The sequence below is a fragment of the Amphibalanus amphitrite genome, unplaced genomic scaffold, assembly GCF_019059575.1.
Source record: "Amphibalanus amphitrite isolate SeventyFive unplaced genomic scaffold, NRLGWU_Aamphi_draft 000035F_arrow, whole genome shotgun sequence".
NCBI classification, from domain to species: domain Eukaryota; kingdom Metazoa; phylum Arthropoda; class Thecostraca; order Balanomorpha; family Balanidae; genus Amphibalanus; species Amphibalanus amphitrite.
The window spans coordinates 3435-27009 of record NW_024881531.1 but is presented as its reverse complement, the minus strand read 5'-3'; the positions used below and the strand labels follow the sequence as shown (position 1 = coordinate 27009).

The 23575-nt window shown below is 51.2% G+C and overlaps 2 protein-coding genes and 1 long non-coding RNA gene across 24 annotated transcripts; 1 reads left to right on the top strand and 2 right to left on the bottom strand.

Moving 5' to 3' along the window:
• Positions 1 to 236: 236 nt before the first annotated feature.
• On the bottom strand, positions 237 to 6100 carry LOC122370692 (apolipoprotein D-like). Of its 2 annotated transcripts, none has more exons than XM_043346537.1 (6): positions 5969 to 6100; positions 3896 to 4391; positions 3340 to 3470; positions 2832 to 2929; positions 2482 to 2577; positions 237 to 460 (listed from the first exon to the last, which is right to left on the bottom strand). In XM_043346537.1, the coding sequence occupies exons 2-6, from the start codon at positions 4034 to 4036 to the stop codon at positions 324 to 326; spliced, it is 603 nt and encodes a 200-aa protein (XP_043202472.1). In that variant the 5' UTR covers positions 4037 to 4391; positions 5969 to 6100; the 3' UTR covers positions 237 to 323. The 2 variants fall into 2 exon arrangements, with proteins under 2 accessions (XP_043202472.1, XP_043202463.1); XM_043346528.1 differs by lacking the exon at positions 5969 to 6100 and adding an exon at positions 4827 to 4894.
• On the top strand, positions 4720 to 9557 carry LOC122370705. The gene is made up of 3 exons (XR_006254595.1): positions 4720 to 4964; positions 6447 to 6619; positions 8852 to 9557. It is a non-coding gene; the product is annotated as an uncharacterized LOC122370705 (long non-coding RNA).
• Positions 9558 to 9699: 142 nt separating this feature from the next.
• LOC122370617 (mannose-1-phosphate guanyltransferase beta-like) lies at positions 9700 to 18846 on the bottom strand. Of its 21 annotated transcripts, none has more exons than XM_043346386.1 (10): positions 18768 to 18846; positions 18350 to 18476; positions 17565 to 17660; positions 17052 to 17183; positions 16468 to 16562; positions 14390 to 14581; positions 13909 to 14064; positions 13421 to 13627; positions 12904 to 13086; positions 9700 to 10897 (listed from the first exon to the last, which is right to left on the bottom strand). In XM_043346386.1, the coding sequence occupies exons 3-10, from the start codon at positions 17590 to 17592 to the stop codon at positions 10766 to 10768; spliced, it is 1125 nt and encodes a 374-aa protein (XP_043202321.1). In that variant the 5' UTR covers positions 17593 to 17660; positions 18350 to 18476; positions 18768 to 18846; the 3' UTR covers positions 9700 to 10765. The 21 variants fall into 21 exon arrangements, with proteins under 21 accessions (XP_043202321.1, XP_043202360.1, XP_043202286.1 ...); XM_043346425.1 differs by having other exon boundaries at positions 17565 to 17621; XM_043346351.1 differs by having other exon boundaries at positions 18354 to 18476.
• Positions 18847 to 23575: the final 4729 nt, after the last annotated feature.

The following is a 23575-nucleotide window of genomic DNA, read 5'->3' as shown; positions in this document are numbered from 1 at the left end:
ACTCAGTTTATGACGTAGGGTCTGACTGGGATAATTACTCGGTCATTGGTTTATCAGTGTCTCAAGTAAGCCGGTTCTGAAGCGTGCCGTCTGTTGGGGAACTCGAAGACCGAGACTATGGAACGAAGCGCAATGATTTTCCGTTAAATTACATTTTCCCGATCGCAACCCATACCTCTCGCTTCATCCTGCTTTGTCACCACATACCTACGCACACAAGCGAACGACCAAAAAGTGTTTAAACATGCATTACATATATTATTATTATTATTATTCATTCGTGAGTATCATTAGCTGGTCCCGGTGGGATGTTGAGCGTATGGTCACAGCGGATGACACCCTCGCCGGTCTTGTTTCTGAAAGTGCCTCACGTCCAGCCCCGCCGCCAGCGCCGCCGCTTTGGCCGCGTGGATCACCTCGTAGCTCGGGTGGCGGGAGCGGGTCAGCAGCCACCCGATCTCTGTGGAGGGGAGGTGTAGCGGGCGTTACACAGCGTAGGAGAGGTGTGTGAACATCTGACTTTGGACTTAGTAGGCATAGACTAATTTATACATGTTATTTCATCATTCAAAACGGCGTCGATGTACGTCTTGTCGATGTCGATGATACGTTGACTTCCACTACGTCTTCTGTGTAACAGAGAAAAGCTGAAAGCGGAAGCTCAGTACAGAAAAATTGGTTGTGCCTGCATGAAGTTGTTCCGTAAAATCTCTGATCGTTTTACCATAGCTAAAGCATCCGACTGGGCTCAGCACTCTGCGCCCAGCAGCATCCGAGCTATGTGTATCCAAGATTACGTGTTTATCGTCTATATGGCAGCGCTTGTTTTCGGCCGGCCCCGGGCCTACGCACGCACCGTGGTCCCTATCAGCCGCAGCTGGCGCGTGCCGACCGCTCTCAGACGGGAAGTGCGGTTCTGTGACCCTGCGATTGGTGGGCGCCGGGCCACCAGTTCCGGCCAGCAGATCAGCTTCGGCCCGCATCATAGACGGGCTCGGTGTCAGCTCCCTCGGCCCCGTGTCGCCCCTGACCGGCGTTAGGCCAGCAGAGTCGCGAGTTAGATAGTGTGTTCGCCTCGTCACAAGTGTTATTGGAACTTCCTCGGCGATTCGAAGAATATCATCGACCAGACCGGTGCAGTGGGTCGCCCATTGGTGATCAGTCATTCAACCCAACTAGCTGGACATTGCAAAGAGCATCTTGCAGTAGCAACGGCTGACCTATTGCTCCCGCGTCATGTTGGCGACTGTGGTCATCATCTTCGCCTTCCTGAACACTACCTCCGGCTCGAAGTACATCGACACGATGATTTACGAAGCGTGCTGCACCTGTCAGAACGAATCGTTCGTCACCGTGGACTCTCGGTTGGACGACGTGTTACGGGTGCTGTCGCAGCTCTCCAGCAGCGTGACGAGGGTCTCCAACCGGCAGCAGGAGCTCTCCGTCCAGCTGGACTCAATCGCGGCTCGCCTGGACTCTGCGGTACCCTCACCGGACTCCGACTCGGACTCTGCCGTCGGACCGCCGCGGCAGGGCGACCTGCTGGAGCGTCTGACGGAGCAGCACCGAGACCTGGTGGAGAGGCTCGACGGGGTGGCTAAACAGGTGGGGAACCTCTCCGCCTCCTGCTCGGCAGAGCGCGCGGAGCCCCGTCAGCTCGGCAGTCCGTGTCGACAAGACGCCGACTGCGCCACTGATGTGGCTCTCTCGTTCTGCAGTGAGGGAGTGTGCGTCTGCAGTGAGGGGACCTCGGAGGACGCCGGACAGTGCCGCCGCCAGTCGCAGATCTCTGAGCCGTGTGAGCGGGACGCCGACTGCGCGCACCACCACGCGCTGTGTGCCGGGGGTGTGTGCGCGTGCGGCGCCGGGTTCGGCGGTGACGACTGCCGTCCGCTGGTGGCTGCTGGCACCTCCTGCTCCGCGGACTCGGAGTGCCACCCCAGCCGGCCGGTGCTCTCCTGTCTGTTGGGTCGCTGCGCTGAGCCCTTCTGTGAGCTGACGGCGGCCGGTGGGCGCCGGGTGCGGCTGGCCGGCCACTCGGCCAGCCCCGCCGACTGCCGCGCCGGCCGGCTCGTCGTGACGGACGCCGGTCGCTGGTGGCAGCTCTGTGACGCCTCTCCGTGGACAGACGCGGACGCCGCCGTCGCCTGCCGGGAGCTGGGCTTTCCGATCGGCTCAGCCGTCACTGACGGCCGGTACGGGGACGGGCGCACGGGCCCGGCGCGGGTACTCAGCATCAGGTGCAGCGGTGCCGAACGGACCCTCAGCGAGTGCCCTCAGCGGTTTGTCACGAACGGGGCCTCCGGCGGCTGTCCGGCCGACTCCGCTCCGGTTACTGTCGAGTGTTGGGACATATAGGGTCAACGTCACCTCTCCATCCGGTGTCAGAGATTGAGAGAAGGAGAGTTACGGTAGCGCAAGGCGGTGATGAAAAGTTTTTCAGAGTGTTTATATCACATTGAGGGGAGGCGGCTGGCTCACCTGTGTGGCTGTTGCTGAGTTTTTTATTCTCGCATTGCCAGGCGATCGCATAATTCTTGTAATCAGTGGCTAATATTTTGTACTCGCCTCGCAGAACTGAAACAGACGTAACAGTTCGTCAAAAAACGCATCCCTAAAATAACCAGCAGACGAGGTAAAATAAGACGGTCAATTAATTGCCCGATGACTCGTAGTCGTTAAAAGCATTAGCTCGGACAACGAGCTCGACAGAGTGATGACGCTACCGAATGAATTAGAATAAATGAACGAATGAATGAATGAATAAATGAATGAATGGATAAATGAATAAATGGAAAATGATTGTGCTGATACCGGCGCCGTCTACTCACAGGGCACGTTTGGCCGTGCGACGACGTAGGAGAACCGCGCCTTATCGCGGGGATCCGGGTTACCCAGCAGCTGTCGAATCGACACAGGGGTGCCCAGCCTGACGGATAAAATCAACCACCTCAGTTCTGAGCAATGTACGAGCATTGGTGTGCGCACTTCGGGTTCCGATGCAAGCGGAAGCGATGTATTGTGAAACAGTTAATATGCCTATGTTCTGAATACCATCACCACATGCAAGTACGGCTACGAGTTACAAGTTACGACACGGACAAGCGAATAAATGAAAATGTCTATCGCCTACCCAACTAACTAGTATAGTAACTATACTCTGTTCCGTTTCAAGCTTGCAGCCGAAGTGCCCTGCTGAAAGCAATGCGTTATTTCTGTATATACAGTTCTTACATTTTAAGACGCAAAGTCTTGAGCGGAGGAGCGATCTGCCGAAGAAACTCCGACCGCAAGCTTGATATGGAACAGACTATAGAGTCACGCATTGACTGTACTCACAGCGCCAGTCGCCACTCCAGTAGGGTGCTGACTCGGCCACCCAAAAGGACGTATCGCTCCCCCCAGCACCGACCCGCCAGCGACTCGTAGCTGACGAAAAACCGCTCCGCCTCGAACCACTTGCCCAGAAACTGTGGGGTGAACGGGAAATTATTCCTGAGGGGAGGTAACATACATGCGAGCGAGCGGTCCAACTTGAGCGGCCTAACGACTGCTGAAATCGCAAGTCTCAGGGCATGTTTGGCCTTTGTGTGTGCATATATGTATTTCGTCTTACAGGTGACGATATCAGCTGTGGTAGCTGAACGTTTACCGTTTGCCCACAGTCCCACTATAACGTCACGAGACGCACCCACTTTACTCGTATATCGCTTAATACACCATTGACAGTGTGTTTATCGTGACGAGGTGCTACTGAAGGCATAGGCTTAACTAGTGCAAGTCAATAGTTTAGTGAGTAGGTATGTCTGACAAGTCATTTACAATTACAGGTCCCTAATAACGATGGAAACTCACGCTACGCTGCCTCAGTGGCTGGCGGCGGATCGTCTCTTACCCGGTATGTGTCGAACGGTCGTAGTGCCGGGATGTAGGGACACCTTCCCGACAGTTTGACCTGACCGCTGACCACCGTCACCCACAAAGTCAGGGCCAGGGTCGGCCACCCGGCCAGTGCTGCCGTCCACCGCCGGCTCATCGCCCCTCGGTCCTCACGGCGGCAGAACCCCGCAGTTTACCCGAGTCCGGCGACCGGTACGCCCCGGGTCACGACGAGCCAGCCCGCCGTTAGTCGTTCCCGTCAGGTGTCGATCGGCTCACGGCTGTACCTTCCAGTCTGGCGGACGGCTCACCGTCCTGTTTCGTTGCACGCGCCGGATGCACTGACGTACCGTGAGTGCAGCCGCAGCGGTCGGCAGTGGGACGCTCTCACCGGTTAGCATGACGGTCAGCTGGACATCGGTGGTCGAGGCGGGGCGGAACGGTGGCGAGCCGGGACGCTTTCACCGGCAGCGGCGGGCACGGTCAGATGACGGTGTATGCTTATGAGACCGCTGTGGAGAATGCGAGAGCTCAGAGTGAAAAACGGAACGCATTACGGACTAGGAAATTTGGGAAATCTTTGTTGGTCGTCAGGGTCAGCACCTGAGGCTGGAGCGCAATCATTCAGATGTTATCAAACAAAACCCAAGTTAAGTAAATAAAAACACTACATTTAGCTATTAGTAAAGTAATCTTGCCATTTAGCTACCTGGCTTACTAGAGTTATCACAAAAAGGTCTCAAACGGCGCCTCGGGCGCCACCTATAAAAGCGCCATCTATCATACTTTTTCCTGAAAATGACGCAGCTGTGACAGGCCTAATACAGCAGAATGTTCAGAGCTACCGATTGTGCTAGCGAAAGCAGCTGCTCATTCCAAAATCTTACGGCCTATTGGGCCTAGTCAAATGACAGCTGCCTTTATCAATTATTGAACGCATTTCTAACCTTTAGTAATTTATTACCGGACGTCTTTTTATATAATCAATGGTCAAAGCAATGGTCGCTGTTGTGGGCTGAACTTTTTATATCAATATTACGGGTATACGGCTAAACTAAACCCTTTTTGGAGTACCAGCAAACGAGGTAAGTGCTTTTTTCAAAGATTTGTCAGTACCTAGCACAGCAATTGAGTAGGTACCTACCTAATATTGATATGGTAGGTATCCTGACAGTGGTTTTGCTGATTTTTGGTGAGGTTTTACTGAAAAAGTCAAACTTTTAAATTTCTTTTTAGATTATTCCATTATTTCTCAGAAAATAAAAGATATAAAAGCCATCCTTATCAGTTTTGTATGTACATATTGTTGATTTTGGTGTTTTAATCACTATGGTTGCATGACAATTGACATGCTTAAACCAATTTAAAATTTCACCTGTATTTTCATTGGATACCTACTATTCCTCTTAGGCAAAAATAGCATATTTATGGCCTTAGCTACCACTTACTCCCACATTTACAGTTTTAAAGGACGTCTAAATGATATGCTCAAGATAATTGTTTTGCTAAATCAGATAAACTTGTTCCGTGGAAATGTATCTAGGTACCTATTCCATGTTACATCATACAGCCCTAACTATATGCATGTATGATAGCTCGGAGAACATCATAAATCATGTCAGGGCCAGTATTTTCATTTTACCTACCTTGGGTAGTATTTTTAAGTACCTACCCATCTTTACCCTGAGTATAGCCAAGTAGCTTGGTTTTTGTGTCCTCCATGCTTTTGCTATGGGCATATTTTTGTGCGAGACCTCAGAATCAGACTTTAGAGCGTGCTCTCTCAATTATGAGTTCTTATATATAGAGTGTGCTGACTTTAAACCGATTGTTGTACAATTTCGTCATTAGTGTAGAGCTTGTGTAACAAATAACAATTTAACTAAGTAATTATGAATTTCAGTGTCTACCATTGATCAGAATAGCTGGGTTTAATAATTTGCCAGAGACCAAAGGTTGTAGTAAAAAATACCTTTGTTGGATTATGGCCAAATAGTAGGTACCTGTAAACATACCTATTGCTCATGTTTTGTGTTTTCTACAGATTCATCTATCTGGTTTGCTCATTTTGTGTATTATTACCTCATACCTGTATTTCCAGCCAAAATATTGAAATTTTTGTGGTCATGTGTCCTTATTTATTCAGCAATGAAATCATTCACCTTGAGGTGCATCAATTGTTAATCCAGCCAATTGTTAATCAATTAAATCCTGCTACTGTGTGGTGGGTTCAATGACCTTTGCAATGTGAGCATTTGTTGACATGCATTCCTCCTTTTCGGATTTTTTAAAAAGATTTTCATTCAAGAAGTGTGAGCTAGCTGAAATATTTTCAAGCAAAATTAGACTGATAAACTTCATGGACATATTCATAGGCAAAGTGTGTATAAACTGAATATAAATATAGGCTGCAGCCATAAAGTTAAATTATGAAAAGGTTTTAAGTTTTGAAATTACAGATACTTAACTAAAGCTGCTCAATATTCATTACAGAGGTAAATGGAAGTGGATACTGGGACTCACGCCTATATTGTCTACCATGGTAACAAAGGATCTCCTTGTTACAGATTACGCAGGCCTATGTTTCAAAGCAAAGCCTTCCGCCGCTTTCTGGAAGCGTGGCCAGGGAAGCGGACGTTCGGCATCTACCGGTTTCTTCCATTTTTCTTCGTTCTGGGAGCGGCTCTCGAGTTTTCCATGATCAACTGGCACGCCGGAGTCGCCGGAGAGATCAACTTTTGTAAGTTATGGCAAGGTTTGCCGTGATGGTGTCTTAAACAGTGTGTCTCGGGACTGGCGATTAGAAAGTCCTTACACAGAACGGGGATATGTAACTGATTGAATTGCGTCGCCGTAGAATCCCGATGGCGCCGTTAACTGTGGAGTCGTTTGTGGAGAATTCGACTCGGCTGCGGAACCAGCTGAGAGCGGCGGAGCTGGCCTGGCAGCGCTGGCTGTCCGAGGACGCTCAGCAGGAGCTCCGTCAGCAGTTGCGCCCTGCCTCTGCGTCTCAGCCGCCGGCCGGCGACGGCTGCCGCCAGCTGGTCGGACAGGTGAACCGTGTGCGCCAGCGGGTGATCCGACTGCGCGAGCTGTGCCAGCCGCCGCTGCAGCGCTCCGACCTACCCGTCATTGAGCGGCTGGCCGAGAGCGTCCGACAGCAGGCGGTCAGCGTGTCCGAACGCTGCGCCCAGCGGCGCAAAGAGCTCGACCAGGAGCAGACGGCGCTGGAAGGAGTGCTGGACGGACTCTGCGAGCGCATGCGCCGCTGGAAACTGGAGAGTCAGCGGCGGCCGGCCAGCGCACCTGCCGTACACGCGCCCAGCCCGCCGCCGCCGGCGCTGACCGCTCAGAACGAGGCGGTGGCCGCGTATGATGCGTACCTGGCACAGCACGGTGGTCCGACCGGCGGGTGGGACGCAGACGACCACGCACTGTTCCTGAAGCTGCGCACGCGACACCGCTCGGTCGCTCGACAGTGTCGTGCCATTGCTCACAAGATGACCAACAAGTGTATGTCGGAGGTGGTGCAGCACGTGCAGTGGTACGAGCGTCTCCAAGAGCTGGCCGAGCGGCGCCGGCAGGCCATTGCCGAGTGGAGGGCGTCCAGGACCGCGCAGACGGCGGCTGCCGTGTCAGCAGGGCCCACAGACGGAGACGGAGCCCCCGGCGGCGGCTCCGTCAAACGACCCCGCCGCCGGCCCCGGCCCCGCTCCCGGCCAGCGAGACATACCCGGCCTCCGGCGCCGGTGGCTCCCCCGCCCCCTCCGCTGCCGCTGGTGGTGTCTCAGAGAAAGGAGCGCGAGCTGGCGGCGCAGCGGGCGGCGGCCGCCGAGCTGCGCCGCCGCCGCGCGCAGCAGCAGCAGCTGCACGCGCGCCAGCAGCAGATGGAGCAGCAGCGGCAGCGGCAGCTGCGCGCCCAGCTGGCCGCCAACGCCCTGCCCGTCTTCCGTCAGCGTGACGCGCTACTGACGGAGCGCCGCAGCGCCGCCCGCCAGCAGCGCTCGGCGGCGGCGGCGGCGGTGGCGCGGCCCCGCAGCGCGCCGGCGACCACCCGGCCGCGGTGTCCTGCCCGACTGCTGGCAGACACCAGCTCCAGCCTGCGCCGGCGCCGGTGGCAGCCGAACGGGGAGACGGCCGCGGCCGGCCCGGTCACCGTTGGCCTGGCGGCTCTCCCACGCAGAGCAGTGCCCGCCTGGCGGGCCGGACTGTGACACACGGCGAAGGTCACTGCGGGCTCGCGCGAGCCGCCGCCGCGCAGCTGCTTGTTAGTGGAGTCGATACGGGTTGAAGCCGCGACATCAGCACCCTGTGTAGGGCATGCGGCAGTTCAAGAGAGCAATGCCATCAACCGAGTTAGTGAAAACCACAGCCCATAGACACCCTTCGTTGAATCAATGCTGGCGCATAAGACTCCGTCTCGAGAGTGGGAGAAGACCATATGTACTAATAGCAGGAGAGCCAGTCAGTCAGAATTGTTCTTTCTGACGGCAAGTGACGCCAGTGACTGACTCTAATTGAGTCTATCATGGCGGTGTTCTACTGAACTGGGGGAGTTGGGTGGTTTTTATCGTCTATGGCGGAGTTACGGCTGTATGGGAAGTGTTGCGTCTTCACGGTGCTTCTAAGTAGCTGCCTTCCTAAAACATTGGCTGTGTTGAATGTTCTCATATATGCACGCGTCAGCAAGCACTGTAAATATGTGGCTGTCAAGTGTCATTGCATTTCCTTAAATTACTTAGTGATAAATAATACTATTTTCATATCACCCGTCATCCATTATCAAGAATCATCACGATGCTCAAATATATTTACTTTTTGCAACTGATCTTTTGGTCTGAGTTTTTTTTAATGCAAATGCGCTCATTAACCAACTAATTTCAACTTAGAGTGCAAGTCAGTGTATTGCCGCCAACCCTACCGTACCCGTGGCTCACCCACCGACTGAAGCCTGGACTCTGCCGCTCCGCAGACAAAACGTACAAACGACGCGAGGCGCAGAGGACGCTCGACCGAACCGGGGACTGAGGCGGGTGAGCTGAATCGGCTAAAACTCGCCATATCTAGCCACATCAGTGCTCCAACCGTCAGCCAGGCACAGCAGACCGCGATACAGCGAGACAGTTGAGTCGAGCTCAACTTGAACCGTGTCTAGTCTGAGTCTGACCTGTCCCGCGTCCAGAAGAAACAATTGCGGCTCGCCTTTTTGAAAGTCTAGCTAAGTCAGACTCCGGCCGAGTCTAGTCTCGCCCATCGCGTCACGATGCCGGCCGGCGTCCCCTGGGGCCCCTACCTGCGGTTCGTCTCCGCAGCCATGCTGACAATGTTCGTCGGCGCTCAGTGCGTTCACTTGGTGTACCGACCGATGGACGATCTGCCGGAGTACATCGAGCTGGAGCGACAGCGCCGGATGGCGGCTGGGGAGCTCGTGGGGGCCGGGGGCCGGACCGGAGGGGAGGGCGGTGACCTGAGATGAGCGATTCACGGCTCATGATGTATGTGAGGTGTGCAATGAGAGGTGAGACGATGTGTCGGGAGTTCAGGCAAGGTCGTTTTTAATGACATAGTGGCTTGCCTAAGTGTAAGGTTGGCGATTTTAGAGTGATAAGAGCTAATGCCTAATAAGACCGACTGCAATGCGTTATTTGTTGCCAAATGCAGTTCAAGTGGTCCAAGCATCGTTTGCACACTCTGCGCCGATTGACGGACTAAAATGGGCCAGTGTCGGATTGAGCACACCGTTGCCTTCTCAGGTCCACCTCACCCCTTTAACACTAGCCACTCGGTACTCGGACAAGTCAGAGTAAACACACGCCGCTGTTGGTAACCCATCACGCGGTATATTCAATCGCACGACGATCAAATAATCACCACATCATATACATTGTGCCAGTACACCAATGGCATATCAGACAATGCGATGGAAAATTTATCAAATCTACAACAATCTACTTGGCCATTAATTTGCATCCATGCATAATTCATCACACAGCAATGAAACTTGACAAAATAAAATATACTATACAAAATACAACGCCGTGTAAAATAAACATCAAGCAACAGTTCGGAAAACTGAACAAAGTATTATGCTTTATATATCAATCATACCCCACTCATGATAACGAATACCATTGAAAATCAAAAGGACAGATGGAAAATGTGTAACCATGCACAATCTCGGTAGCTCAGTCATTCTCCGGTTACAAATCATCCCATCATGGGAGGGTCAAGAGCTGATGCCGTGAGGAAATGTCCACGTCATTCAAGCCGCACACCAAATTTAAATAGTTCCGCATGATTTAACCGTCAAGTTCGCCGGTAGACACCAGAGTACCCAGGAACGGTCGTGCTGTGCGCGTTACACCCGCACCGCAAACCGCGACGTGTGAGGACCGATCGTGACTTCGACAAAATTCAGAGGAGAGGTCCCGTCAGCCCGATACCCGAACCCAAACGGCGCAGAAACGCTGTGCGTCACATACGTCACACGTGGACCAGGCGCGCCACAGACGCCACAAACGGCAGTACACCGCACCGCCTGAATTTGTACACAACCTCCGGAAAGGCACGGTCCAGTGTCCCCCACTGGCCCCCACACCACCCCCCGACCCAGCGACAGCGGACATTATATACCTCCCCTGGGCCGCCGGGGAGGCGCCGAATCGGACCAGCCGCAGAGACGTCATCGCAACGACAGATCGCCAGTTACAGCGGCAGACCCGACCCACCCCCACCGACGGCGTCACACCAGACGCCAGCCCTGGAGCAAGTAAAACCCAATGGCGCCGCCACGGAATCACGTCAAACACAGCTGATCATTAGCAGCCGTCCTCCAATGACGTCAAAACCTGTCCTCCAGTGACGTCAGACCTCTCCCACCACGCTACTACATGATGATGCGGGGCTCGGAGACGGAGGCGGCTATCGACTTGTGCGGCAGCACGATGCCGCCGTTGACGTAGATCTCGTCCTGGACGATGACGTCCTCGCCGAGTACGGTGACGTTCTCCATGCGAACCTGCGGGAGAGGAGGGGTCAGGGGGGCGACACGGCTATTCGCGCAATGTATTCAGTTATGGGCCGCGCGGGGCCTCGCGATGACGCGGCTGGAGGCAACTGCTCAGCGCGCTAGGATACTTCTGGCGGGGCCGGGCGCTGAACGGTGTGCAATGAATGGGTTATGGGCGGGCGGACAGAGATAAGGTATTGAATTTGAATTGACATCAGCAATCGGGTGGGGAGGGAGAACGTTTCTAATCGAGCTTGGGATGGGGAAAGCCGAAAATGTCACGATCGGATCATAGCTCCGACAGGGCCGGGTGCCGTACCATGTGTAGTATATTTAGGCGGGCAGACAGAGATCAGTTATTGGATTTAAATTCACCTTACCATCGGTTTCTGGTGGTGTTTGAAGACGTTTTTAGTCAAGCTCGGGGTCGGGCAACCCACTGGCGGATCCAGGGGAAGGCATTTGGGGCAAATGTCTTCCCCCACAATCGGGGCAGCGCCCGAAATCGCTTTTCGAGAATAAAAGAAAACTTCACAACTATTCTGAGGAAATGTTGGTTAATCACACTGCACAGCAGTGCGCAAGAAATCGAAATCCGAGCTTCTTTTTTTAAATTAATTCGGAAAAAAAAAACTTTTTGAGGTTAGCCCCCGCAGTGTCCAAGACCGCTTCCTTATCCGCCAGTTGTGAATAAGTCTGAATGAAGTCACGGTCGATACCGAGCTTCGGCGGGACCAGGCGCCGCATACGTTGTACGTACCTACGTACCTACAATGAAAAGGCGGACAGACTCCTGACCCCACATCCTACTGCTGTGACCCGTGCTTCTGTGGGTGAAGCACTGAAGCATCACGGAATCCCACAGGACCTGCGAGTCGACGAGGTGGCCGCTTTGGCCGCCGGGTACTGCAGCTCCCTGGAGTTGCCTGGGACCGATGGTAAAACAGCAGCTCCGGCGGTGCCCCTATGAGCCGTAATAATTAGTGAATTCCCGTAATGTAGAGATCATATCCTCAATGATTTCCATTACGGTTTTATATTCCTAAGCAATATGACAGACCAATTATGCTTGCCTACGTAATCAGGCATTACCTCTGATGGTTAAACGCTCAGTACAACATGCGTTGTCTGTCAAACAACAATCGACGATGGGATCCTTTCTCGAATCATCTCTTAAACCATCGGTTGTCGATTCACCCACCCCGTTTCCCTAAAAATAGACGGTCAGATTCGGCCTGGGTCCTTACGAGTTACGACCCCTCTGGATTCGCCAGAGACGGGATCGGGTCGCCGTTATTGCACTCGTCTTAGTGTCTTTAGATACATACAGCTTCGACCATGGACGTCGGACGGAGTGATCGTTCTACGAATGTACGCACCATCCAGGCCTAGGATGCATCGAGGTTTATAAGACTGCAGTCTGTAGATCAATCAGCATAACAATGGTGGTATGCAACCACATTAGAAGATCTCTCCGGCTCCCGCAACGTTCCAACGCCCCTCCTTTATGCATTCGCCCGATGTGTCCGCCGAGCCGGCTTGCCTCCAATGACGTCATCGGCCGGCCGGCGGCGTTCAAGGTCAAACGGCTGGTGTCCTTACCTGGAGTTCTATAGCCTTGGGAGGGGTCAGAAACCGGGGACGAGATCGGGGAGGGGCGTACGGGAACGGTTGGTAAGGTACAACTGGGACAAATAGTTCAACAGTCTCCAGTTGCAACATATCAAGGTTTGTAAGTCGTTTGCAGTCGAATAGCTATAACATTCTGGATTGAAGATTCATGCGACAGGTCCTTTTTTCCTTTCTTGTAGGTCTAAATTATTAGTAAAGTTATCTTGCATTGAGCTCGCTGAGGGCTTTGTAGTGGCCTATTTTGGTGCTGATAGAGGTCAATGACATGCCGCGTTGTTGGAATTTTGGATGGACGCTTCCGAAACTGCAGATGTTAAACGCCCCTTTGCTATATCGCGGTCTCCCACCACGCCTACAATTCCCACCATCTCGCCAACTCTCACCCATCGTCCTACGACGCAGCGCCAGCCGACGATCGAGTTCTCGATCCACGAGTGCGATTTGATGTGGGCTCCTCGCATCACGGTGGCGCGCTTGATGCGCACACCGTCCTCGATAATGACGTCCGGCCCGATGGTGACGTTCGGGCCGATCTTGCAGTTCTTGCCTATCCGCGCCGTAGGGTCCTGGAGCGAGGACCAGAGGTCAGAACGGTCAGGGGGGGGGAGCATTCATATACTCCACAAATCATATATGCCACAGCAGAAATTGTAGGTTGTAGGTTGTATGTAAGGTTAGATCAAGTTAGATTACGTTTTTTTCTATATTAACTGTGGAAAGACGTTAACTGCGACGATCGTGGCACGTGTAACTTCGTGGTACACTCGATATACAGTATAAACCCTGCTAGTTGCCAGGGGGAGGTTAATAAAAATACAATACTGCTCCATACACAGCCCAGCCCAAATCCTCTTTTCTCATCCACACCCTGAACCGCTCGGTCCCCCGCTCGGCACTCACCACCATCACCCCGCTGGCCACGCCGTCCCCCTTGTACAGCAGCGACGGATCCTTGGTCTTGAGCGACGTCAGGTACATGCACATGCCGGTGAGGAAGTCCTTGGGCTGTCCGACGTCCATCCAGAAGCCCTGCAGCTCGAAGCTGAACAGATTACCGTCCTCGGCCATCACGGGGAAGATCTCCTTCTCGATGCTGGTCGGACGCAGCTGGACGCGAGGCGGGAAACGGTACAGGTTAGGTTAACATAGACACAGAGTGGTGGGTCATGGGTGGGAGCTAAAGGCAGATAGCTTGCAAGCAGCTGCAGAGGAAGATATACAAATAAGTCATATCTTCTATTAATATCACATGGCGACGAAGCATTGTTTTCACGAGAAGCACCCGTAAATAAACAACGCTGGCGTATAAGAGACTGATCGGCTACTGATCGGTGCATTATGTCGTCATTGACGAACAGCTTCTGCTTTCCCTGCCTGTCACAACTCACCTGAATTCTGTCCAGGATCGATGTGTTGAAGATGTACAGTCCGGCGTTAATTTTGTTGGAAACAAACTCCTGCGGCTTCTCGACGAACCGCTCAATGCGGCCTCTCTCGTCGTAGCAGACAACACCGTATTTAGAGGGCTCCTCGACCTTGGTCACCTGTGGTGGCAGAGTGAGGGCACGGGTCAGCAAACGCAAAGGTTGGGTTGGGTTGAGTGGCATGCAAGGACAAATTTGCAATACGTTTAGATTTCTCGATGCGTCTATATCTACTCGCGGTCTAAGCAAAACAGAAAACAGCAACTAGGCCATAACCGTAATCAAATGTAACCAAACATGCGTGGCATTCGGTTTTCAAATCGAAGACAAACCTTATACAACGACACTTCAAAGACTTTAATCAATAAATGACGCAACAGCATGATCCTCCATCAGTGGCCTACACCGACGCTGCACCAGCGCTCTTCACCAGCGCCACACTCACCACAATGGTGCCCTCCTTGCCGTGGTTGCGGTGGAAGCTGACCATATCCCTGAACGGAAAGTTGCAGATGATGTCCGAGTTGAGCACGAAGAACGGCTCGTCGTTGGAAGCCAGGATGTCCCTGGCCAGGGCCAGCGGGCCGGCCGTGCCCAGCGGCTCTGTCTCCAGCGAGAACGTGATCTGGACACCCAGCTGTGAACAGAGGGGGTGGGTGATACCGGGTTAGATTTATGGTGTTGGAGACAATAAAGGTTCATCGCAAGCATATGCACTATGCAGTATGCGCTGTATGCACTATGCTGCATACTCTGTGTTTAAAAGGCGACAAATTTTCAAACATTTTGTTTTTTCATGCCTCACAAGACAAATATGACAGCAATGGACAACAATTACTTTATTACGAATAAACATGAGACTGACATGCCTGTTTTTTTTTCAGATGTCGCACACTTGTGGGAAGTGAACAGGTGTTCGGCCTTGTCGGCTCAGAAATGGTTCCTATGAGCACCACGGAGGGACAAGGGCAATATACATACGTCGATTCGTGTGCTGACAACAAGTTTTGCTAATTTTTGTTTGCCTAGCTTTGGAATGTCTCGGATTACACGATATGTTCGGGTACTGACATGACAAAACACAAGCATTTCGTCATGAAAGCGTGGACACTCGCAAAATGCCTCCTGTGCTTTTTTACACGCTGGGTGTTTAGTGTGCCATTTGTGACATTCCGGGGATTATAAGGACTACGAAAGGTGGAATGATGTGACGTTATTCTGGTAAGCATGAGACGATCAACCTTGGTGACGCTTTCTTACGTCACGCATTTTTCAAATATGCTTACCAAATAACAATACGTCGATGATCTATCAGCTAACAACTAACAAGCCCATAACGTTTCACCATATGCTCTAAATATAACGGAGTTCCGGCAGTTAGCACTATGACGCAGTTGTCCTGCACAATCTCAAGGAGCCCACTGGCGGCTCGAGGTCAATGAGGGGACCGTAAATGAGTCATGAAACGCGCCGCCAAAATAAGGCCTCCTCGGGGATAACGGGGACATTTAAGACGTGATCAAATGCTGCGATTTCGCCCAGACATCAAGCTATCAGCGAAGGAAGTTGTCAATCTAGACAACTTCAAGATAATAAGTACGGGTAATCAAAGTAAAGTTTTGAAAAAGGTCCAAGCTTTCTGGAGGCGGATTCCATTGAAGTACACAACTAAATTTCAGCAAATTAAAAGCATGAATCCTGCGTCTGCGCAGCTCCAATTTTTACCGTACGACATAATAATAGTATCAGGCGACATTCGAGAGAATTCCAACTGACTCAAGCACGCCCGGGTAATCAGTAGCTGCACCGTGGTTTCGTAACGGCGCACCCTGCGTTATCGGTGCTGCGCCTGTTATCGGTACTGGTTCCGAGTCCCCGAGCGAATGGCGTCATTCAGCTGGAGTTCGCGTTGCCGACGTGAGACCATGAAATCAGCCCGGCGTCACAGCTCATGGCGCGACAGCCACCACCGGGGTACACAAGAAGGACATCCTATTTTGGACAGAGCAGGATATACACTGATGATCCGGGCGCAGGGCACAGTTCAGAGCCGACGCTCCAGGGCTGCCGAGTAACACAAACACAGCTGTGCTGAGTGAGCGGAACAAAACGCGATGTGATCTGCGACGCACACCCCATGACACCACAATAACCGACAACTAACTGGCCGAAGCTGAAATTCATGACGTGTCAGCTGCTTTATACATAATCCGAACCCAGGCTGATAAAACCACTACCTAGTGATTATGAATCCTACATTCTGGGGTTTCTCTTGGAACGCTCAAATGGCCGAAGACGAGGAATAGGTATTGCGTCCACCGCGCCATTTACAACGGGACCCTCGATTCGACACCCAACTGTATGCATTCCAATTTAGAAATCACTGGCCATGAATCATGATAGTGCCATGCCGCACCGAACTGCAACAGCTCAACTCCGCTGACGAAGTAAGGTCTAAGTGGATTTTTCCGTACCTCCGACGTTGTATGGCGCAGTCCGCCCCGACGCGTCTCCGATACCCACCTTTTCGGCCTCCTGCCGGAGCTCCTGCTCCATCTGCTCTGCCCGGTACGAGACGGCCAGCACCACGTGCGACACGCCCGCGTCCACCAGCGCCTCTGAGGATAAAATAGGTACAAGTGTGAGGTCATACCGCATGTCGACAACGTACAGACGAGTGAGGAAGAACACCGCGTCCACCAGCGCCTCCCGAGGACGGGCGTGAGGGTATACGCAGCGTCTCTTAGAACGGGCGTGTGCCTGTGGTCATACGCAGTTACGGAAGGTTTTCGTCAGGGCACCGCCAGTGCCGACAAAAATGCCCACTATCGTACTCAGAAATGGCTGATAAAATAGAATAGTTACATAAATACTTTTCTTCGATAATACTCATAACACGGGTCTACATTTAAATACGTTCATAAGTCCATCGGGAAATGTGACAAACGCACAAAAATCGAAGCAATAAGTCATGTGCGAGTGAAAGTAAAAAATGTCCCAAAGACTGCATCAATGACGGACTCAGGACTGAGTACTCTGTCCGTCCCCCCCCCCCCCCCCCCGGCGCCAACAAACCGACTGAGCGCCGGACGCGGCCCATTTCTCACCGATCATGTGCAGGACGAGCGGCTTGTTGGCGAACTCGACCAGCGGCTTGGGCCGCGACAGCGTCAGCGGGCGGAGACGCGTGCCGAACCCGCCCACCAGAATCAGCGCCTTCATGTTCATCAAATTCTCAGCTGGCCACAGGGAGAGCACACAGTCAGAGAGACAGCTCATAGCGGACGTACGAGGTGAACGGCAGGGAGGGCTGGTAAAGCCAGTAGGATTTTAGGGCTTTTAGGGCATAAAATTACCAGAGCTGCCATAACTCAAAGAGCATTATCAAAATTACTCATTCTGAGTTCCATTCTCAGTAATAATGCATTGCATATCACTAGATGGTGAACTGGAAATGCAACAAACTATTAGCAAAAACAAAAACTCTAGTTGAGTGCAAATTAATGCCTGAAAGGGACATTTCCAGCACTATATGATATCGATCAATCAGTAATCAAGTCGAGGCACAACAGAAGCACACAATGGATAACAAAAAACTAAGACAAAACACCAAAACATACCTTTTTGTGGTTCAGCCTGAGGAGCCATGGTGAAGCAGCCAGTCAATCCTTGACTTCCTGAATAATATGTGAACTGCTATGAAGCAAAAGCAAGCACTGCAACAACACAAATACAGCTCTAACAATCATTGCTCCTTGACTGAATATTGCATGCAAAAAAGCATTCACACAAGCCAGTTGTGCAATGCAAACTTCAACATGCTCTAAGACAAAAGATCAAATGTGTTAGGGCATGGGACAACTTCATGGAGGCAAATAGTGCATGGAATCAGTTCATTGTGAAGGAAGGTGTTGAATAATATGTTTCCCTGAAAATGCAGGACAAATCAATTACAGCTTATGAGGAGAAATGAATCTGTAACGATCTGTAATAACATGATTCAAGCATATCTGAGCAGCTGAATTGACTAAAATATTAGGTGTGACATATCTAATTGAATTACCAACTAAACCTTCAAAACCAATTTTGGATCAGTGATATGGGACTGGGACTAGCTTTCCTAAGGCATGCTTCAGCTTGCTTCTTATACTACCAGATGATTGCAGTTTGGATGCATACTCACTCCTGACTCCTATGTTGTACAGGTAGTCTTGGATAGGTAAATCAGGATGGTGAGCAGAGATCAACTGAAGCAGACACAAAACTCCAAAGTCCAAAACTATGACTTAATTGCTTGTAATTCATTGCATGACTAAAACCAAAGCACATGCAACCAAGAAGCTTGTGTGTGATAAATCCATAATAGGCCATATAGGTGCAACCTCTTTAAGTTGAGCTGACTTACCTACCTAACCGCTGATAAATGTAGTTTGATGCAATGAGGTACGTAGGTCACAGTAGCTCAAGTTTGCTGTCTGATCAATTCAAGCAGTATTTCCTTGATAATTGATACAGGCTGCCCAAATGTGCTTCTGGAAGTAAGGAAACAATGTTAGCCAAATGAAAATGTTATCAAGAATCAATCAAGATGGCAATAAGAGCATAAATAAATGACTCATATTGATATTTCAACAACAGACTCCAACTCTGACTGCCGGTAGTATGGGGGGTAATGGCTCATGCCAAAGGTGGCAGTGATCTCTCTGTTTTTAGGGCCTTGCTTCTCTGAAAACAACGCAGTTGTCACTGCCAACTAGTTGCTGTTGCCATTATTCAAATCAACAAATACACCGCCCACCAACTCAAATCCCTTCCCTACCTACCTATGTCCATACCTACCTACCGTCTGCGCTCAAGTTTGTATCTGAGGGCGTACTCAAGAATCATGGGGCTACGCTTTCTAAGAAGAAAACAGTTACGTTACTCCACCTGTTCAAAAATAAGCGATGATGCACGCTATCGCTGAAAAAAATGGATAAATATCTTATAGAAACACTGCAATTTGGAACACTTTTAGTTTCTTAAATGTAAATATACAAATTTTGCGTCCTAAGAATGCCGAATACTCGAATGAAAGCTTTCAAAACTTTCCCGCTATCTGCTTGTGATAGCCGCTTACAGTGATTAGAACAATATTTTTTTGGCGCAGTGTCGACAAATCTGATCGACGCATTCCGACGTTTGTTGTGGTTTGTTGTGCGTTACGATGTAAACAAACCACTTAGACGAAGCGTTTAATGGGGATTACAGGCTGATTTTTTTTTAAGTTTTTCATTTTTACCGAGCAGAAAGGTAAGCCGATGGTCCATCAACTTTTACTCACGATTTGTTGTTTACACGATACACATAATTGACATGTTATTGATATTGATATCTAAAAAAATCAGTTTCAACTTTCAGGCTTCAGCTCGTACAAAGTTACACAACAAAGAAACTCTGTCGTAACTTGTAAGATAAGCAATTAGTCTACACAATACACATTGAAATTCTAGTCATGTTTGGGTCCATTATACAAAATTTGGATATAGCAGGGACACTTTTCCCTTTGAGGCTGTCTAATTTTCAAAAGCTCCTCATGCTCATGCCTTCTGCCTCGTTGGGTGACGCCCGGCCGTTTTGCCATGTAAATAAGGTTAAGAAAGCGTCTTGATGTTTTTCATTTTATGTGATATAATTTATACAATTTCAGCAACATTGGCTGATGCCTGGGTAAAGGGGGAATTCCTCATTCATTCATAACTCAATCTATCAGCACTTGTAGGTTGGAAATGTTTATTTATTTAAGCCAACAAGTGCAATGGAATCATATTTTGTTCTACAATTTTGCTGTCCTCAAGATAGTGCCTCAGGTTAAATTGGTTTGATTATTGAATTTGATTTATTTATTATATTTCATGAAAGTGTCTTGATATAATTGAATTTGACAAATATTTGGCAAGATCCTCAGGTTTGGGCATATTTCCTAAATCAGGCAGACAGTAGATGATTTTTTTGTATATCCATCCTTTTTTCAAGTCCTCATGTATGGTGCACAGTGCACACTTGTTGAAAAGGATTGACATCAGGTTGCAGTTTTGTGACTTGTGCTTAGGTACTGAAGTTAATTCTTGTCCTTTGTCTAGTCAACTCATGTAGGTATCTGTCTATCTATGAATAAATATTTCCACGTTGTCCTCCCTGGCTCCACCCTCCCCCCATGATATGCTATTATAAGTTGATAAGGCAAAAAATGTTTATTTTCATTAATAAACATAGCATTGTCTGCAGCATCAGACTTTAATGCATAGGTTTGATCGAGCGCATCCAGTCGCAAACATCGACCTAAATGGTAAGCGATTCTCAACTGCATTGGGATCAACAAATTACATGTGGTTCACTGTAACCCTATTTCCCATTCACCCAAGGGAACCCGTAGGCCGTAGCCCGTCCAGCGTTTGTCCCCTTTGCGCTGTGCCGCGGCGCGCGGCGGTCGCCCCGTCCGCCGCCGCCGGTACCGACGCGCCGTCTATTTCTGTCACCGGGCGCCGGGCCGGGCACCGGGCCGCCAGCGGCCGCACCGCGCCGCCCCCGGCAGTCGGCGCCGCCCCGGCTGTGTCGCGAGCCGCGCGGAGAGCGCACTGTGTCGACCCGACCTGACCCGACCCGACCCGACCTGACCCGCCCGGAGAGGCGCCGCCATGGCCGCCGCCGCCTGTGGTAAGCTGGGTTGGCTCGCCGGCTGTTGTCGCCCTCGTTAACTCGCACATCGTCCCTGCTAGTTGATTATATGCGATGTGATTATTACTTATTCATATTTTCCTGTCTATTTTCTCTCCACTGGGAGGTAAATATCAGGGTAACTTATCGCCAGGCGTACTTCCGCCCGATGACCTTCCGTCGTCCTCGCTACGGCCCGCATCAGCCTCCCTCCCGCTGGTTCACAAACCCCTCTCCTCTCCTCGCCAAGTATGATGAGTTCATTGATGAGGCTGCCGGCGTCCAAAGCAAACAACGCAAGGCGGAGGGGTGGGACCGGAGTCAACAGAGGTCGACCGGAAGCCGCGGTGGGGACGGATGGAGTTGCCGATACAGCCATGGCTGGAGTGTGTCACTGGCGACCGGTGCCACCCCCTGCGTTGCCGACTACCAATATGTTTGGTGTCGTATGTCGGGCTCGGAATTCGAGAGGGGAGAACACTCCCTCTCCGGCACCCGTTCGGGCCATGAAGGACCGGCCGGCGTGCGCTACGCTCCCCTCCGCTGCGGCTCTCAGTTGCTATCACCCGTGAATCCGTTCTGTCTCCGTATCTCCAAACGGCGGTCGGCCAGTGTGCCGGTGTGCTCTGCTGAGTGCGCTTGGTGCTGGTGTTAGTCCCACGTGCCGTCTCAGCGTGGGCATCTGTGTTCTCAGCAGTGCCTGCTGATTGTGTTTCAGAGCGCGTCAAGTCCGGCAACTGGCTCGGCAGGCACAAGCGGTGCTCGTCGGAGCCTGCTGGAGACGATTCAGCGGACATCGCCCCGTGAGTGTTCAACGTTCACTGGTTAGCTCAGATCACCCACGGTCCCTTGGAGTTTGGGCTAGACTGACACAGACACCGGGACTTGGACACCGGGACACCAGGACTGTGTCATGCCAGTGTCCCAAAATTTGCCAGTTTGGGTGGGAAGTAACATCCAAATCAAATAATTTTCCACTCTCACCTCCAATTTTCCAGAGCGATTTTTTCACTCCCTAGTTTACCAATTAAGAGCATATGCGTGCACTTCGTACCTCCCTCCATATTCGATTCAATGATCTTTTAAGGCAGCTCCCACATCCTCCAACACTCACAAATTAATTGTTGGTATCTGTTTTTTTGCTCTTTTTTGTACTCTTCTAACTGGCAATTTCCACTCTCAGCCCTCTTTATAGTGACGAATATTCCCCTCTGACACCCAAGCCAAAATATAATTTTGGGACACTGTGTCATACTGACTGTATCATACTGTCATACTGACGCAGACACCGGGGCTGGGCTGGGTCACTGGGGTAAGACAGCAGAAGCTGCGACTTTATTTTCATCCGGCAGGGTTGAGCAAATCACGTGCGGTATCTTCACTGTGTGTCGGAATGAGCGTCTCAAAGTTAAGCTCTCAGACGAGGCTTGCAATATCCCCTGAATAAGTTGTGGTATAGTGACCCTGGCATTTGCGGATTTCTCATCAGTGTTCGTTTCTTGCTCATCTGCGCAGGTGAGCCAGGACACCCGCTGATGACTGAGTAACCGTGTTTATTAGTGAACACGGTCGTGTTTGCGTACCGTCGCTTTTCTACACAAACGATGGAAAATTACGCTCACTTCTCAGTTAGCATTATTTGAAGCAGCCTGATTGATTGAATACCTTGCTGGCTTATTCACGTTTGATTAATTCACCAAACGATGTGCTTCGATGCTACCGACCATTGCACCATCGATTTGCATGCGAGGTTGTCAAAGCGATTCCGCAACTCTGGGTCTGTCGGCTGCTAAAAGCTGCGGCCTTGAATGAAAAAGAACCTGATTTCATGCTGCAAGTTTTGCTGCCACTGAGCTGTTGGTTACAACATACCTCGCAGCCAGAGTTTGGCAGGTGTCCAGCAATGAAAAGAGATTCACTTTCATGATCAGATCATCCAACAACTCTGTTACTCAAAAGAACTGCAACTGTGGTTGCTCATTCAGCACGCATGCGAGCGAGATGGTTCTCTTCGACGGCTGCTCCGATAATGGCAGGCGAAGCCACAACACGCGATCATCTGGCCGGCGCATGCTCTTGGCCTTGGGATTCGCACTGGGGTGAGACGGCACACACATCGTGTGTTCCACCGCTTCTGAAATCGAGCGGAGCCGAACTGGGCCGTGGCCAATAACAGCAGCGGCCGGCTCGGCCCTCTGGCCTCTCCCCGATCAACAATGGTGGTCCTCTGCCCTCACTGAGAGGCGCTAACGCTGGATGACCCACCGGGTTCTGAGACTCTGATACTCAGCTGATCCGCTGATAGGTTACTACCTGTGAGTTGAGATTATGTCTGCAGTTCCGATGATACCGTTTGCTGACTTCAGTTCCCTGGTGTTGTATTCAAGGGTTCCCCGTAGGCTCTAGGAACTCGAATGGTGTTGATCATCCCTTTTGTGCTGCGATCCTGACGTATGCAGCTGGCTGACTGTGAAAGCATTGCGTTGAGTGGTGCTGTCAGTGGTGCTCTCACCTGTGACAAGTGTAGCGTGGTGTACAATATTGTAAATATTGCGGGGCGCAGCGTTGTATTGTGGTTAGTTACATCTCCCCGAGGAACTAGGGCCGTGCCCGCGTTAGGTTGTATCCCCTCGTACTGCTGTGGCTATGACCGTACCGTGTTGTGTTTTATTCTGCTGTATCTCGCCGTGCTGCTTTGGCCGTAGCCGTGTTGTACCGCACTGTGTCGTACTGTGTTGTGCCGTATCTCCCCGTGCTGCTTTGGCCGTAGCCGTGTTGTACCGCACTGTGTCGTACTGTGTTGTGCCGTGTCTTCCCCGTGTGGCTGTGGCCGTGACCGTACCGCGCTGTGTCGTACTGTGTTGTGCCGTGTCTTCCCCGTGTGTTGTGGCCGTGACCGTGTTGTACCGCACTGTGTCGTACTGGTTGTGCCGTG

Bases quoted from the DNA above. Each gene is read 5' to 3' on its own strand.
- LOC122370692 (XM_043346537.1), bottom strand. From the start codon at position 4,036: ATGAGCCGGCGGTGGACGGCAGCACTGGCCGGGTGGCCGACCCTGGCC. The intron at 3,471-3,895 runs GTAAGAGACGAT...TTCACCCCACAG, and splicing joins GACCGTTCGACACATACCGG to TTTCTGGGCAAGTGGTTCGA. The intron at 2,930-3,339 runs GTGAGTACAGTC...TTTATCCGTCAG, and splicing joins CTGGAGTGGCGACTGGCGCT to GCTGGGCACCCCTGTGTCGA.
- LOC122370617 (XM_043346386.1), bottom strand. From the start codon at position 17,592: ATGGCTCCTCAGGCTGAACCACAAAAAG. The intron at 16,563-17,051 runs GTGAGAAATGGG...TTTTATCCTCAG, and splicing joins GCTCGTCCTGCACATGATCG to AGGCGCTGGTGGACGCGGGC. The intron at 10,898-12,903 runs GTGAGAGTTGGC...CCTCTCCCGCAG, and splicing joins GCTGCGTCGTAGGACGATGG to GTTCGCATGGAGAACGTCAC.